At 40.8% G+C, this 16,623-nt stretch overlaps 1 protein-coding gene across 1 annotated transcript; it reads left to right on the forward strand.

The window, feature by feature from the left end:
• Positions 1–2,054: 2,054 nt before the first annotated feature.
• On the forward strand, positions 2,055–15,777 carry LOC138035149 (uncharacterized; the record flags this gene model as incomplete). Its single annotated transcript, XM_068881979.1, has 4 exons — positions 2,055–2,190; positions 3,169–3,201; positions 11,836–12,414; positions 15,409–15,777. Coding segments are annotated over exons 1-4 (1,036 nt in total), but the record flags the coding sequence as incomplete, so codon positions are not given.
• Positions 15,778–16,623: the final 846 nt, after the last annotated feature.

Here is a 16,623-nt window from a genome sequence, read left to right on the forward strand (position 1 = left end):
TTATTATTATTATTATTATTATCAGTTATGTTCTGTTTAAACTTTCCTTTGAATAGTCCAGTACTTTTCCGTTTGATGGTTATTGTTATTCTTGTTACCATTCTCCGGATATTGACCAGATATTGATGGTTTCCGACTTTTCCGACAAAAAGGTTTTCGGAAGGGTTCGGATTGGCCGGATGTTACGGCTATTCGTCTCGCTCTGTGGTCCCACGTGACACTTGATTATTATCTCAGCTGGGTCGGAAAAGGCCGATATCACGGATTTCCCGGAGATGCTATGAATATTGCATGACATAATTTCTCTCTTCGGCTGTAAGTAGATCATTCACAATCTACTTGCAGTTTTGTCTTGTTTTGCAGAGGTTGTATGATGTGATATCGATTTTGTCTTCGGAAAATTCTCGAGTCCCGGCCATTTCGGTACGTGACACTTGATTATTATCTCAGAAGGGGTCGGAAAAGTCAGATTTCACGGATTTCCCGGAGATGCCATGAATATCTTATCATATAACTTGTCAATTTAACTGTAAGTTGTTTTACATCGTTAGATATTCGTTGCATCTTCGGGAAATCCGATAAATCCGACTTTTCCGACAAAAAGGTTCTCGGGAGGGTTCGGATTGGCCGGATGTTACGGCTATTCGTATCGCTCTGTCGTCCCACGTGACACTTGATTATTATCTCAGCTTGGTCGGAAAAAGCGGATATCACGGATTTCGCGGAGATGCTATGAATATTGCATCACATAACTTCTCTCTTCGGCTATAAATAGATCATTCACAATCTACTTGCAGTTTAGTTTTGTCTTACAGAGCTTATATGATATGATGATATCGATTTTGTTTTCGGAAAGTTCTCGAGTCCCGGCCATTTCGGTCCCGGTCGGAAAACTCTTCGGCCAGGTCGTACCTCATGAATATTTCAATGCAAGATGAGTTGAGCGAGCTGGCCGAAAAGTTCTCGGGAGGGTTCGGATTGGCCGGATCTTACGGATATCCCGGGGACTTTACGATGAATCGCTTCTCTCTTTAACTGCAAGTAAATGGCGAATAAAAATAAGTTGTCTATTTGTCTCTTGTAGGGCCTGCGTTCAAATTCGGTGGCGATCCCAGACAGGGTTGACCACTGTCTCACGAGATTCTCCTTCAACGTGTACCGGGCGAACAAAATGGGAAATGGCGGATTTAACGATTCTTCAAAACACTCAATTGGTCCGTTCAACGCGGACCGAAGTGAAAAGGGAACCAAGAAATAAGGGAAACGATCTCTCTCTCTCTCTCTCTCTCTCTCTCTCTCTCTCTCTCTCTCTCTCTCTCTCTCTCTCTCTCTCTCTCTCTCTCTCTCTCTCTCTCTCTCTCTCTCTCTCTCTCTCTCTATATATATATATATATATCTAACTGGATTTGTCAAAAGGTGCCTGAAGAAATTGTGAAACCAAGCCAATTCTGCTGCCGTCATTCAAACTGTCATTCAGGAAAAATTGCCAAGGCATCCTACACTGTAAAGTCTCACTTAACAAGGCCACAAACTCTAACTGCAGTTAAAGTCTCAAAGCAGCAACCCCGCCAGCCCTGTGCTTTTGACACACAACTCAGAGTTAGAACTGTCCCTGGGCTGTTTGGCAAAGCAGGCCTTGACGGCAAGCCCCCTCAATTTTGAGCGGCCACAATGGCTTGAACACGGGCTACGCCCGTGCTCAAGCGAAAACTCCAGCAGCTACCTTTTAGCGAATTCGCTCAGATATCAAGGGCCAAACGCCTGAAATTCAGTCAAAAATCGGTTGACACTCGATTTACTCAGCCTGGCTCACAGAATGCCATTCTGGAGAGAAACGCGCAGATATCTATAAATTTCTAACTGGATTTGTCAAAAGGTGCCTGGAGAAATTGTGAAACCAAGCCAATTCTGCTGCCGTCACAAAGTTTAAAAAAAGCTTCCCTCCCCACCCCTGTGCTTTGGTCAGACAACTGCCAATCACCACCCTACGCCACACTGTGGGTTCACTCTAATTGGTGATCAAAGGCAAACTATCATTCAGGCCTAGACTCCAGCAGCTACCTTTTAGCGAATTCGCTCAGATATATATATTTATATACAGGCAGGTGGAGGCCGCTCAGAAAGTGCCCCAAATAATGCAATTCCAAATTTGTGCATCATACGTTCAGCATATGATGATCTTCCTGACAGGTAAGCACAGTAGAAATAAAAAAAATAAAAAGTTAAAGCGTGTAATACAAAAATACCAAAACTGTTTAAAATATCGCATTGAAAATCATTCCATCTAGCAGAGTATAATTTCTGTAACGTAATTAATTAATGTACATTTTTCAATATTGCTATAGCAAGAAAACATGAAATGACTAGTTCAACAACCTTTCGTTTCAGTCTTAAATTATTCAAAAGTGATATATATTTTTTTCATTATCTTATTATTTCTTCTGACGTTTTTCAGTCTGGTCTAGTTTTCATCTACAGTTAAAGTTGACGGAGATCCTACAATTCAATACGGGTTTTGCAAAAGTATTGTTTCATCCCAAAAAAATCACTTTCCGGGTGACGAAAAAAATAGAATGAAAATTATTTGCAATCAGCGATATAACCAAAACAACTTTGAGCAGCTGGTGTGTTATTAAGGTGAAAGAGACAAAACGAATTTCCTTTTTCCATTTATTTAAATTTCCTGGTTTTTTTTTTCTTTTAATACGTTTAAGGAAAGAACCATCGGTCTTTCGCAAAACGTTGCCAGCAAGCAATTTCTTATACCTTTCTATGTTTTTATAAGCTTAAGTCTATTCCCTATACGCTAAGCATTTTGCTTAGCAATATTTTAGGTTCAAATATCTATCGTGGCATATGCTAATAAAGTCATTTTAAACAATAAATCCAAAGGCAAGCACTTTCGGCAAAGCAAATGAAATGGCTTTTAGGCCAGATTAATCAACTGATTCATTCATTTAATTTGTAATGAAGCCTTTAATTTATCCTGAGTTCGATTCCAATTTTATCCCATTGGTGTTCAAGCGGAAGTGTTATGACCATATTATTTTATTCACCTTATAGGGATTACGACTTTTTAAAACCTTATCAGCTTCTGCTTTATGACAACAAGTCTGCAGTAATATGTTGATTAAATTCTAAAAGTTCTTTTTTGTTGTGTTTATTAAGCTCTGCTTCAATTGAGGGGCACCTTGTCTTACGGTAAGTGGTAAGAAGAAACAATAAATCAGTGACTCTACTAGAGCAAATACAATTTTGCGCAAAAATAATTGGGAACTGCTTCACGGGAGACCGGCTTTTCATTAGTGTGTGCGACGCATTACAACCCGGTCACCGAGGTTAAAAAGGTAACGCATGACTCGGACCATTCACGAGTGAATTCACCGAACAATCTAGCCAGCTAGTAATTTCACCGGTTTTATAGTTACTTGAAGTGTCAAAAGAAATTACTTTAACTTTCAAGATGGAAGGAAAGATGTGTAGAATAAATATTGTCCGTCCCATCATAGACTGCAAGCAGTCTCTATTTTGCTCTAAATCGTTGAAACGAACACCTCAAAATGGCTGAAATTCAGTGGGTCCCAAATACCGCGGGCGTTTGTTGCAATAAAAAGAGAGACTGCAATGGTTTCATATGTTTTGGAGCCCCAGTGACAGATTAACAGCTCTCATCATCCTGCCTGCCATGCCCATCATTTGGAAAATACTCTGGCGGGAATCAGTGAGCGCCGACAATTTGTATGTAATGTTCGTTCGCCAACAAAGATGAATACCGTGTAGTACTTTTATTTTGCGGGAACTAATTTTTGCAGTTTACTCCGAAAAATAAGAGTCCCACAAAAATATACGGTAAGGTGATGTGCGATGATTCCATGCAAAAAAAAAAAAACAGCAACAAATGAGAAAGCCTTACATGTCGGATTTTTGCCGTTTACGTACTGATAGTTCCTTCAAAATAATTTATGGCGATTTTCCATCGAAAAGCAGCGCCGGTGAGCCTTCGGAGGTCAAACAACTCGAAAATACCGCATATTTAATCCTTAACTTCTGGTAAAACGACAGTGGCCAAATATTCGCAAAGCCAACTGTTGCTTGCTTATTTTGTCCATCTTTGAATCGGAGTAATCATAGAATCGGAGAATAATTTCAAAAGCGTGTTAGGTGAAATCGTAGAATTGGAGAATGAAAATCTAAAGCAAATCGAACTCTTCAGTCGTAAAATAAGCTTAGGTAGAATCGGAGGCTTTACTCGTAAAATATGTAAAAATCGTAGTGGTAGAAAATCGGAAAATATTACCTGGAAATCGGTGCATACTATTTCTACGATTTAGGCTACGTCTACACGGGTCCGGACAAAGTTTTGCACGGACGAATTTTGTACCTGGACCGCTTGTTTAAATGGAACAGTGCAAATTATGTTACGGATCGCAATGGTATTTACATGGATCCAAATTGAGAACAGTTGTGGCATTTGCTTACATCTCTGCTGTGATTGGTTCAGCTAATACTTTTAGCCAGTCAAGTTGTAGCTAAGTGCAGTACGCAGCAAATCAAACATGATTTTCTGGATTCCGTTTCTCGAAACTCCCGAAACTTTTCGGACCTTTTTCGGGTGTCAAAATTCCCTCTGTATGTCAAGAAACGAGATGGTTTAAGTCCTCAAACTTCACAGTTAATCAGCTTCTTGTTACCTTGAAAACATCTTAAAAGATAAGCTTTCCAAAACAAGCGGATGGCCGTTTCACAAATGGCTTTTTGGGCCCGAAAAATTTCCGGGTCTTTCGAGAAACGAGCCCATGACTTTTTCCACGGTCGGTTGTTTTGTAAGCTGTACGTGCTCACCAAGAAATTCAAATGTGTTCGTTGCTTCGATCGATGAAGATCATTTGCAGCAACGTGTACTGCAGTAACCCAGCTAATCCGGCAAAAATAGCGATGCCCGACAGCTATCGCTCGTCTCCTCGTATCTGTATCGTGCCTTTAATTTGTTAATTCCTTTAGTGTCAAATTTGATTTTAAAAAGAGTGAAATATAACTGAACGAATTGCGACCTTACAACATTTTGCTTAGCAACCAAAAAACATAAGTAGATTACAGGCCTTAAAGACTCTCTGTCTACCGAGATGCTTTACGCGTCTTTGTTCAGTGTGAAGTAATGAGTGGGGAAGAAATAAGCAACAAAAAGTTACATAGGAATACTAGAAAAGTTGGCCAGTCGAATAAATAAATTTATTTGCAATGAATAAAGCGCCGCTGCCGTTCTTGGACTTATCATATGTTATCGGGTATTTCGGATTGAATTTTTCACCTCACGCGGCTCGCGTCGCAATATATTTGTACAAAACAAATTTCAATAAAGTACATTCAATATTGATCACCATTGTTGGTAAAAGAACTCGTTTGTCTTGTCTTTGACAAGAAAAAAAAAACATATGTACTATTCATTGAATATACTCTTCCTGGCGAATTTAATTTTTCACTAAGGCTCTGCTGCAAACGTTGCCGTTAACAGTCACACAACAAATTGGGTACCGTTCACTTCGGGAATATTTTCAGTAATGCTTTTAACTGCCAACCAAACAAAAGCATCTCATCCAAATGTTATTTGAACCGGTAACTGGAATTCTAAACAAGTCTCGAAATAAAATAAGTAAATATCAACTATTCATTTACAAAGAGCTTACAAATATCACTCGGCTTACCACGAAAGGACATCAGCAAACTCAGTTTTATTTAAAAGTTTGTGGTATCTCAGTGAATCGATTTGGGCTCTCAGTGATCTCAAACTCAAATTTCCGTAAATATATTGCTTTTAGCTGCTCAGGTCGTGGCATTTTCTTGAATTGACTATCGGTCCAACTGCTCTGTCCTCCAGCCCTCGTTAAAACGCTTGCGAATTGCACTTAAAGACAAAATATCTCGTCCCTAATAGAGCGAGTTTCAATCGAGTCTCGTAAAACCAAAACCAAAGTAATTACTTTGGCCAATCAAAAAGGACGGAGAAAATCCGGTAAACTAATCAAAACTCGAAGTAATTACACGTAGCCGACACAAAGCGCGGGAAAATGTGCACGCGCGAGCCACTAATGGCTTTGGTTTCACCTCTGATTGGTTGAAAAAAGTGGCGCCAGAACTTTGAACCAATCACGGAGAGAAGTAATGCAAAACCAAAGCAATTCGCTAATTACTTTCGACACTCAATTGAAAACCACTCTAAACTATGATAATGTAGCTGTAATAAGAAGCACTGAGTAAGAACAAATCCCGATGGATGTCTACGATAACGAATGATTTAACAAAGGAAAAGCGCATCGATGAAAAAATGGAGGTTTCATATCATACGAAACCTCCGTGCGCTGACCGTGCAAAAACCTTGCACGGTTCGGGTGTTTTCATGATTCCGTATGCATATTGGATTACGAACCGTTCCGGTTAGTTTCTTCTCTTTTCTTGCCGCCGATGACAAAGGGAGTTTTGTCGTTGAATTTCCGGCCGGCTACTACTATTGACTCATAGCAGTGATACTTTCCTTTTCCAACTTCCTTCGACTGCTCTTTCTCTTTTCTCAACTGCAAACTTTCTGCCCAACCAACCACCCGTATCTTAAGGTTACAAGAATTTATACTATTATTGTACAATAATTAAGCTTACAATGTGAGACTTTATTTTTGCTAGAAATGGTACAACAACGCTAGTACATTAACACCGTTATGAAATACGAATGATTATCAACACTGAAGTATGGAACTTCTGAAGAGAACAGGAAGAATGATAATAAGAAAAAAAAAACGAACGGAGACTAAACATAATTATTGTAAAAGCGTGCAACTTGGGGGAGAGTAACGGGGGAAATAAAAAATAAAATAGTAAACAGCACCAATACAAAATTTTAGCCCTAAACTCTGCTAAGGGCGTCCACGTTGCCGTGCTCGACCTGCATGTCGTACTCTTGAAGGGTAAGACTCCAGCGAAGTAATTTTTTTGTTCTTATTACGCACCTGCCCCAACCAAAGTAAAGGATTGTGATCTGTCTGTAGCTTAAATTTTCTACCAAATGAATAATATCTAAACAGCTATAGCCCAAACAAGTCCTAAGCATTCTTCCTCCGTTGTGGATAACTTTTCCTCTCTTAGCTGAAGCTTTCTACTGGCAAAAGCCACTGGATGCTCTTCTCCGTCTTTACGTAAGTGGCTCAATATAGCTCCCAAGCCCCTATTGGACGCGTCTACTTGCAAAGTAAAATATTCGTTCCAATGTGGCGAGCGTAAGACCGGGGGTTTTTGCAAAGCCTCCTTTAAATCCCCAAACGCTTGCTCGTGTGTGCAGCCACTTAATTCTAGTAGGTACCACACTTCGTGTTAGGTCAGTTAGAGCAGCTGCTTTCTGAGAGAACTAGGGAATTAATTTGCGGTAGTAGCCGACAAGTTCAAGGAATGATCTTATCTGTCTTTTGGTTTCAAGTCTAGGAAACTCTTTTAGAGAACCAAAGCCAAACGTGGTTCAATCTTGTCTCTTCCAACACGATGACCCACAAAATCTACTGTTTCCATAGCATTTTACATTTAGAAGGGCGCTCGCTTAGGCTACACTCCCGCAATCGCTGCAGAACCTGGCCAAGTTCCACGAGATGTTGTGAAAGGGGAGTGCGTGTGTCTACTTCAAGATCATCAATGTAGGCTCCTGCAAAATAAAACCCCTTCAAAACGAAATCAGACATCATTCGTTGGAAAGTGGCCCCAGCAGTCTTTATCGCAAAAGGCTTGACCAGAAATTCATATAATCCTTTTGTGGTGATAAAAGCTGATTTTTCGTTAGTTGGTTTATCTAGAGAAATCTTCCAATATCCCTTAGTGAGGTCAAGGGTGGTGATATATTTAGCCAAGGCTATTTTCTCAATCATGCGGTCCGTAGATGGAACCGGATAGGCATCCATTTTAGTAATACTATTACGTTTTATGTAATCGACGCAAAGTCGTATGGTACCATCAGGTTTGGGGACGATAACGACCGGGAAAGGTAGCTGAGGGGCGAATGATACCCAATTTTAAGATGTTTTCTATTTCGTTGTTTACAACTTCTTTGAGTTTCTGAGGTACCTTATAGGGAGAACAACGTAATGGTGCAGAGTCGCCCGTGTGGATCCCATGTGTCGCTACACTAGTAACACTGGGGTTGCCAAAATAGAAATCTGCGTATTTTCGTAAAAGGTCCTTCACCTGATCTTTCTGGTCCTTGGTTAAAGCATCCGAAATGGTAACATCCTCCCAAGTTTCATTTCTGCAAAATGGGGCTATGCATTTTTCATGTGGTAAAGAGGTTTCCAAAGATTCTGACATTATGTAGGAAGCCATCTCGTCCCTACTCTGCCATTTACTTAATAGATTAATGTGATAGACTCGGTGTTGTTTGTGGGACTTACCCGTTTCGATCTAATAGTGCAAACCATCATTGACAACCTTCGTCACTAACTTACTCCCTAGAGTAGGAAGCAGAACCAACGCTTTGTAACCGACTTTTAAACCACGTTTGAAACTATGAACGCCATGCCTACGATTCTGAGTACCTTGCATTCTCTTCATAGGATCTCGTACAAGACGCTGCATCACTGCCAGTCTCTTACGAATTTCAAGGACATGACTCACAAGGTTCCTTTCAGATTTAATTCCTTCCCAAGCCACGACTCCTTGATTACTGAGAGGGGACCCCCTACTGTACGTCCAAAAAGCAACTCAAAAAAGAGAGTACCCTGTGGATTCACATAGAACCCCTCTTTATGCAAACAGCAAATAAGGAAGGAATTTATCCGAGCTTTGTACCCGCTATTGCGCAAATTTCTTTAGCATCGCCTTGGGCGTTCCATTAAATCTCTCAACTAAACCGTTTCCTTCAGGATGATAAACTGATGTTTTGATCTTCGTGATGCCTGGTTGCTCATATAGCTGAGTCATAAGTTGACCCACAAATTTAGATCCCTGGTCAGATACTAACTCTTGGGGAATTCCCATCGTACAGAAATATTAGACAAGTGCATCCGCGGCGGTTTTGTAGCTAACATTCCTCAAGGGAATGGCCTCAGGATAACTAGTAGAGTAGTCCACAATTGTAAGAATATAATTATAGCCAGTGCTGGACCGTGGCAATTCTCCTACAATGTCAATTGTAATCTTTCTGAAAGGTTCGGTCACGAACGCTACAGCTAGGGCTTAAGGGGGCCCTATATGACTTAACTTCCTGGCCACTAACTGACATTGTGGGCAGGTGGCACAGTACTTACCATGTCAAAGGCGAGACCAGGCCAATAAAAATGGGTTCCTATGCGACTTAACGTTTTTGAGGTGCCCATGTGTCCTGAAAGGGGTATAGTATGACCAATATGGAGAATTTCGTTTATGTAAGATTCAGGGATTACAACCCGATCAAGAAACCTGACTCCATTGTGTACGTTTTTGTTAAATCTGCGGTGCATGAGTAACCTTCCCTTGATAAAGAAACCGTCTGTTTTCATGGGTTCCTTGTAAACAGCTCCGTTACGTACCTCTAAGAGAGCCACATCTGATTTCTGGTCTTTCACTAACTGTTCTTTATTTCTATCGAGAATATTGCGGGGTAAATGATCCGCGTGTGTGTCCCCATGAGAGTCATTATCCGAGAGCTCAACCACGTTCTCACACGACTCCTCACCTGCGACTTTGTCCCCAAAAAGATTCGAAAGTCGCCTTCCTTAAGACCGTTTTTTTAGACTCCCTATTCGACAGATTTTTAAGTGCGAGTGCATTTTCGCGGTCAACTCAACTATCGGCTCTCTGCTGGGCCTCTTCAAGCGCCTTTAGTCACCTCGTTAGCACAAAGGGTTCAACACCTTTGGAGTCATTCACCGAAACATTTTTCTCCCACTGTTTAAGAACTGTCTCTACCGTTCCGGTCAGTTTCTTCTCTTTTCTTGCCGCCGATGACAAAGGGAGTTTTGTCGTTGAATTTCCGGCCGGCTACTACTATTGACTCATAGCAGTGATACTTTCCTTTTCCAACTTCTTTCGACTGCTCTTTCTCTTTTCTCAACTGCAAACTTTCTGCCCAACCAACCACCCGTATCTTAAGGTTACAAGAATTTATACTATTATTGTACAATAATTAAGCTTACAATGTGAGACTAGATTTGTAGAAATGGTACAACAACACTAGTTCATTAACATAGTTATGAAATACGAATAATTAACAACACTGAACTATGGAACTTGTGAAGAGAACAGGAAGAATGATTAAGAAATAAATAAATAAATAAATAATGAAAAAACCAACGGAGACTATACATAATTAATGTAAAAGCAAGAAAAAATAATTTTCGCAACAGTTTTCACGGGTGAGATTAAATGAGGAGAGAGCTTGCGCCAATACAATAATAAAAATAATAAAAAATAGCATGCCTGTTGTATTTTCGATTTGCCAGGAATAACTGCAAGCGACTCCTCATTGGCCGAGAGCAATTACCAACTCGCTTAAGCTACCTGGTTTGGCGGCTTAAATTTAATGAGAATCCATTGAAATATGCCGACTCGCTTAACTTCAAACGCGATGGCTAAAGGAACTGTTTTCACGGAATTTTCGGTTGTCACTCGCTAAGCGACCTGAAAAACCGCTCGTGAAAACACGGCCGATGTCCATGATGTTGATTGAGGTTATAAATCATACCAATGTACATGTTACTGGCCCTGTTTTCACGAGCGGTTTTTCAGGTCGCTTAGCGAGCGGCAACCGAAAATTCTATGAAAACAGTTTCTTTCCCAAGTCGCTTAAAGCTAAGGGAGTCGGCAAATTTCAATAGCATTTTCTTTAAATTTTAAGAGAGTTATCAAATCGAAAATATAACAGGCGTGCCATTTTATTATTTTATTATTGTATTGACGCGTGCTCTCTCTTCATTTAATCTTACCCGTAAAAACACGTATTATTCTTAAGTCGCTTAACGAGGTCTGCAAACAAACCACTTTCAGGAATGTTTAGCGAGATACAGGCTGTCGTGAAAACACGGCCATCCTCAGCAGATAAATGACTTGCCGGGTGTTTAATTTGCTGATCTCATTAACAATGACCACAGCAAGTCATAATTCGACTAATGGTAGTGAATGTACCTGAAGCAATTGATAGCGGAGCTCCGACGGTCGGAAAGGCGGCCAAGCGGATCACCATACTCATAGCCAATGGTAGGAATCCATGAGTGCCTTTCTCATGGTAATCATGCCCATGGCTAGAGGTATTGCTCGTGGGCGCGTACGCACGACAAAGTTGCCCAATAATTTAATAATATCTCAATAATAATAATAATAATAATAATAATAATAATAATAATAATAATAATAATAATAATAATAATAATTAATACGCCCATCATGGCGGCCGTTTACAGTGGACATCTTTGATATTGGATATCCATGTTGTGGTTAATTGACACCTGTCAAAACAAGGTATCCGCTGTTCAGTATCAGATGACCACATAACGGGCTCAATTTAGAGGTTATCGAGGTCAGTTGACCTCTGACCAGGTACTGGTTGTCGATTGGAACGCAGGCTCAAGCCAGGTTAACTTATTGTAATCAGAACACCTAAACACCTAGACTTAATATTTCGCGCGCTTTCTGTGGCTCGACGCAGCTACACGGCAATACTATGTCCACTAAACCTCTTAACAGTCAACGCTTTTCGTATTCAGGTGGGCAATGGTTTGGAAAATATTTTTTTCCTGCATTTTTCGCCGGTTTCAATCCAAAAAGATTAGTTTGATATTTAAAGCACTAGAGCGCAAATCACCTAATTTTGCTTTAACTTGTTATAGACAGAATTGGACTGGGGAGTTTTATTTAGAGCAAGAACAAGTTTCATGGAGTACCATTTTAACACTACGTCAGCATTTCCAGGCGTCCACTTCAGTCTTGAATTCTCATCAACAAATTGCAAGGCAGATTTGATACATGTGAAGAGCAGAGACACAGCTCATTTCTACAGAATTTTTCTACAAGAAGACAATATAATTACCTTCTCTAACAAACTTGAGGATGGAGAATTTAACATATCAGCTTCACTCTCTGCAAAACAAACTTTTTGCGATGGGGAGAAGCACCGAGTTGAGTTTAACCGATACGGCGCAATTTTATCCTCTAAAGCTGATGGTGAAAAGGAATACAGACACAAAGAACCAGGAATCAGAAAAGTGATCTTTAGCAAACCAGATAAGATTGTTATAGGGGGTATATCAGAAACAAAATTCGATGGCTGCATCAACAAGGCAATAGTACTGTTTTACTGGAAACGTGACTTAAAAAATATCAGTATAAATCTTCTAGCGCAGTATTTGAAAGGAGATTCCAGGGTTCGGTACGCTGACGTGTTCCTTGGAGCATGCCCTGACAAGAGGCAAGGTGAGTTGCTTATGACGCTGGATATTTTTGAACTAGCTTCGGATGACTCAAACATTGTGTATTTTGAAGTGTGAGGTGAAAGCATTGCAGGGTTTTATTTTGCTGTTATTGTCCCAAGGTTTTAATGTCAATCACAAATATTCATGGTTAGGAAGATTGATTGACAATAGAATATAAAATTTGTGCTTGACACTGACTCTTGATAACGTTGGAAACAACGTTAATAAACCTTTAAAGACCTTTCGACCAAACAACTTCGCATTTTGTCGGTTTAAAAAAAAAAAGCCAACTGAGTGACGGCTTTCTAACAGTTCACATTACAAACGACCGCTGCGCGTGATTACGCGATGGATTTGTGAACATCCGCTCCGGGATGTCAATATGTTGAACTTCGTTTCCCGCCCTACTGTCTCTTTGCGAATACCAGGCCTTGAGAAAAAAGTCTCGTGAAAATTATGAACCTTGTCTACAATTGTCGCATGATCGAAGACTATACTATGAACAAATTGGTTCGCGTGTTGCGCAACTTTGGAATCGTTTTCTCCAACCTGAACAGCCCTTTTATGTTCTTTTAACATTGTCTCCAAGGCTCTGTCAGTCTGTCTATAGTACACGAAGCTGCAATCAACGCAGCGGACCTTGTAAACAACACCTCTGCACTACAAGACAGAAGGTTTCTCCTATGGTCTCGGGAAACGCGTGCGCAAAACATTGAAAGGTTTGTAACCCACTTTAACACCGTTGTTAGGTAGTACTCGCGAAATTCTCTCAGAAACGCCTCTGACATACGGAAAGACAAGAAAATTTGACGTTGACGGTGCGCTAGCACTGGAAGTGTCGTTGGTATTTGAATCGCGGCGGAGAGAGTTGTGGTAGGACTTACAAGTCCGAATTAAACACAGAGGGTAGTTGTTAACCCTTAGCACTTTGATGACGTGTCTCCTCTTTGTAGATTGCCCTGCATTTGTTGATGGAATTGGCCCGCTGTGAAGGAGTGTATTAACGACTGACCTCTTGTGCTGCGATAAGTGGTGAGAGTTATAATCGAGGTACTTATATGTGTGTGTTGGTTTTCTGTACACACCGACCTGTATGCGACCACGTACTTTGGTTGTTGTTGTGTTTAAGAAGGAGAGCCTGCTATCCTACTGAATTTCCTTGGTGAACTGTATGTTTGTGTTCGTGGAATTCAGATGATCGTGAAACTCTTGCACGTAACCTTTCTTAAGGCACGCATGGCTGTCGTTCACGTATCTGTACCACCATCGTGGAGGATGAGTAGCTGTGGAGATGGAAGTAAACAATGCAACGACATCAAACCATACCATGATCTCATCTTCCGTAATTGGTTGGTCTCTATTGTTCTGGGAAAACACGACACTTTTATTTACCGAGTATTTCTCCTCCAGCAGCGGGGATCGATAAGATGGAAACCAAATGTCGGGATACAAGGGTTGCACAGTCGGTTAGTGCGCGGCCTTGGTGCATATAAGGTCCTGAGTTCGATCCCCGGATCTCACATCCTTGTTTCGACTTCTTTCCTTTCAGTGTAGCCTAAGTAGCTTTAAATACCCGTAAAACGGAGCGCTGATGGAAAGAGGGGGGTAAAATGAGCGCACCGTCGGCTTCCTGGGAGAGTACTCTCTAAAGAGTAAAGGAACTTCCGACGTTAAAAAACGTGTACCTTTAGCTTCACCTTTACATTGTAGGTTGGTGCGTTGATGCAGCTGGTTATTGGGCGTAGTTAGGTATACCAGGCTTGTGGATCTTTGGGAGCCCATAGTTGGAAGCCGGGGTAGCATTTGTGCTGTGAAGACCTTGATGCATCTTTGAATCCATTTGTTCGACATTCTGGTCATGAGTGGAAGGACATGATTTAATGTTTGTATTAAAGAACAGACACTCAGGAAAACTTACTGACATCGGAGCTTTTGTGACGGAGGATTCGTACGTCGATAAGAACAGAAGGGTGATAAATTTGTCCAACCGTAAACTAAATGAACACGAGGCCATCAGCAAATGCAGGGCGATCTAGAGAGAGGAGTCACTTTATCAAAGTGCCTCTGTGTTTTATCCGGACTTGCAAGTCCTACCACAACTATCTCCGCCGCGATTCAAGTACCAACGACACTTCCAGGGCTAGCGCAAATTTTGATGTCCTTCCGTATGTCAGAGGCGTCTCTGAGAGAATTTCACGAGTACTACCTAACAACGGTGTTAAAGTGGGTTACAAACCTTTCAATATTTTGTGCACTTGTTTTCCGAGACCAAAGGAGAAACCTTGTGCCTTGCAGTGCAGAGGTGTTGTTTACAAGGTCGGCTACGTTGATTGCAACTTCGTGTACTATGGACAGACTGACAGAGCCTTGGAAACAAAGTCAAAAAAGAACATAAAATGGCTGTTCGGGTTGGAGACAACAATTTCAAAGTTGCGCAACACTCGAACCAATTTGTCCATAGTATAGACTTCGATCATGCAAGAATTGTAGACAAGGTTCGTAATTTTCTCGAGAGACTTTTTCTCGAGGCCTGGTACTCGCAAAGAGACAGCAAGGCGGGAAATGAACATATTTACATCCCGAATTTTTACAAATCCCTCGCGTAGTCAAGCGCAGCGGTCGTTCGTTGTGTTTTTTTCTGGCGTATCTCGCGCAGAACTGTGAACCGTTAGAGAGCCGTCACTCAGTTGGCTTTTTTAAAAAAATCAATGAATTCCGAAGTTGTTTTGTCGACTGAACGTCTTTGAAGTATAATTAGCGTTAGAAACAACGTCGTGGTCAAGCACAAATGTTATATTCTGATGTCCATTCCTGACTGCAATTTTAGTATTTTCAGTTTGATTGGCAATAAACGAGAACGAAATACCGTCATTATATTGAATAAATTATATGTTGTCTGCCTTCAAATAGAACATTCTTGGTAGACTTAACGGAGTTAGCATCTCATTTGAGATTAGTGTTTTAGACTGGTTCATCACCTCTCTTACTATTGCAGAATGTACGCGTTCCAAGAACATTAACTACATTAAATCAGGGGATGGCTTGATAGTCAGTCCCCGAAAAAAAGAAAGAGAAAGAGGTCTCATTAACCAATGTACGTGGTTCTTCAGTGCTCCATACAATAAGCGACTCAGACTTACCTTGCTATTTTACAATCTTGATGCACTTGTACCATGCTTTGAAAGCGAAGTTGTCGTCTACGATGGTAACTCTACTGACTCAGACGTTATTGTGCGATTCTGTTACACTAAATCGAGCGCAGTGGTCTACACGCGAGGAAATCACATGGTAATCGATATGGTGCTTCCTAAGAATGGCTTCCTTGATTTCATAGCCAAGTATGAATTCCTAGGACAGGACGAAGGTAAGGTCCTTAGATTCTTTCTTCTTTACACTGGGTTGGTTTCATTTAATTGTTCTCCGACGCAAGGATGGCCGAAACTGGGTAGGGTGAGTAAAGATTAGCCATAAATAAGAGTAATGCACTAAATATTATTAACAGTGCAACCCTGTGCTTATAACTCAGTGGATGCAGTTTAGCGAGTTTTGGGGCACCCATGTGCGATAGGTCCGCTGGAAAATTATTAAATTAACCTAGAAGCTGTGCTGTGTAGCTTTTTTTATTGAACTGGACTTTCCTGCATGATTGCTTCAACCGCTGACCTAACTTATCCGTAGGCGACAGTAGGTATGATACTACCCTTTGACGTCCAAACCGGCCTTAACCGGCCAGAGATAGTATTTTACTCTGTCTAACACCAGACGATTTTACACATCAATGGGGAACCCCTGGGAGTCAATGGCTTAAAGCATTCTTAGGCAAAAAGTTGCATTTTCTAGATAAAGATATATCCGAAGTAAGCGCTTAGCCAAATTTTTAACCTCCTCAATTATTGAATTGTATTACCTGATAAGAGGAAGGTCACCATTTTTAGCTTGTTCTTCGGGTGGTGGCGAGTCCTACTGAGATAACGTGCCAGGAAATCCTGACACTGAAGAAAAAAATAGAAGGAGGAATTGTGAATTAATTGATGTGGCTGTTGCCGGTAAAATACGCTCTCAGGTTGAATCTGTTCTTACTTAGGTCAACTATTGGAGGGGTAATGTGAAGGGCTAGTTTTCTACCCATGTAAACCATGTGAGCGTTAGCCCTAATAAATGAATTTGGCCCACACAATGACAGAGAAAAATTCTGACCAGGGTGCCAAAT

Source organism: Montipora capricornis, unplaced genomic scaffold, assembly GCF_036669925.1.
Source record: "Montipora capricornis isolate CH-2021 unplaced genomic scaffold, ASM3666992v2 scaffold_268, whole genome shotgun sequence".
Classification (NCBI taxonomy): Eukaryota; Metazoa; Cnidaria; class Anthozoa; order Scleractinia; family Acroporidae; genus Montipora; species Montipora capricornis.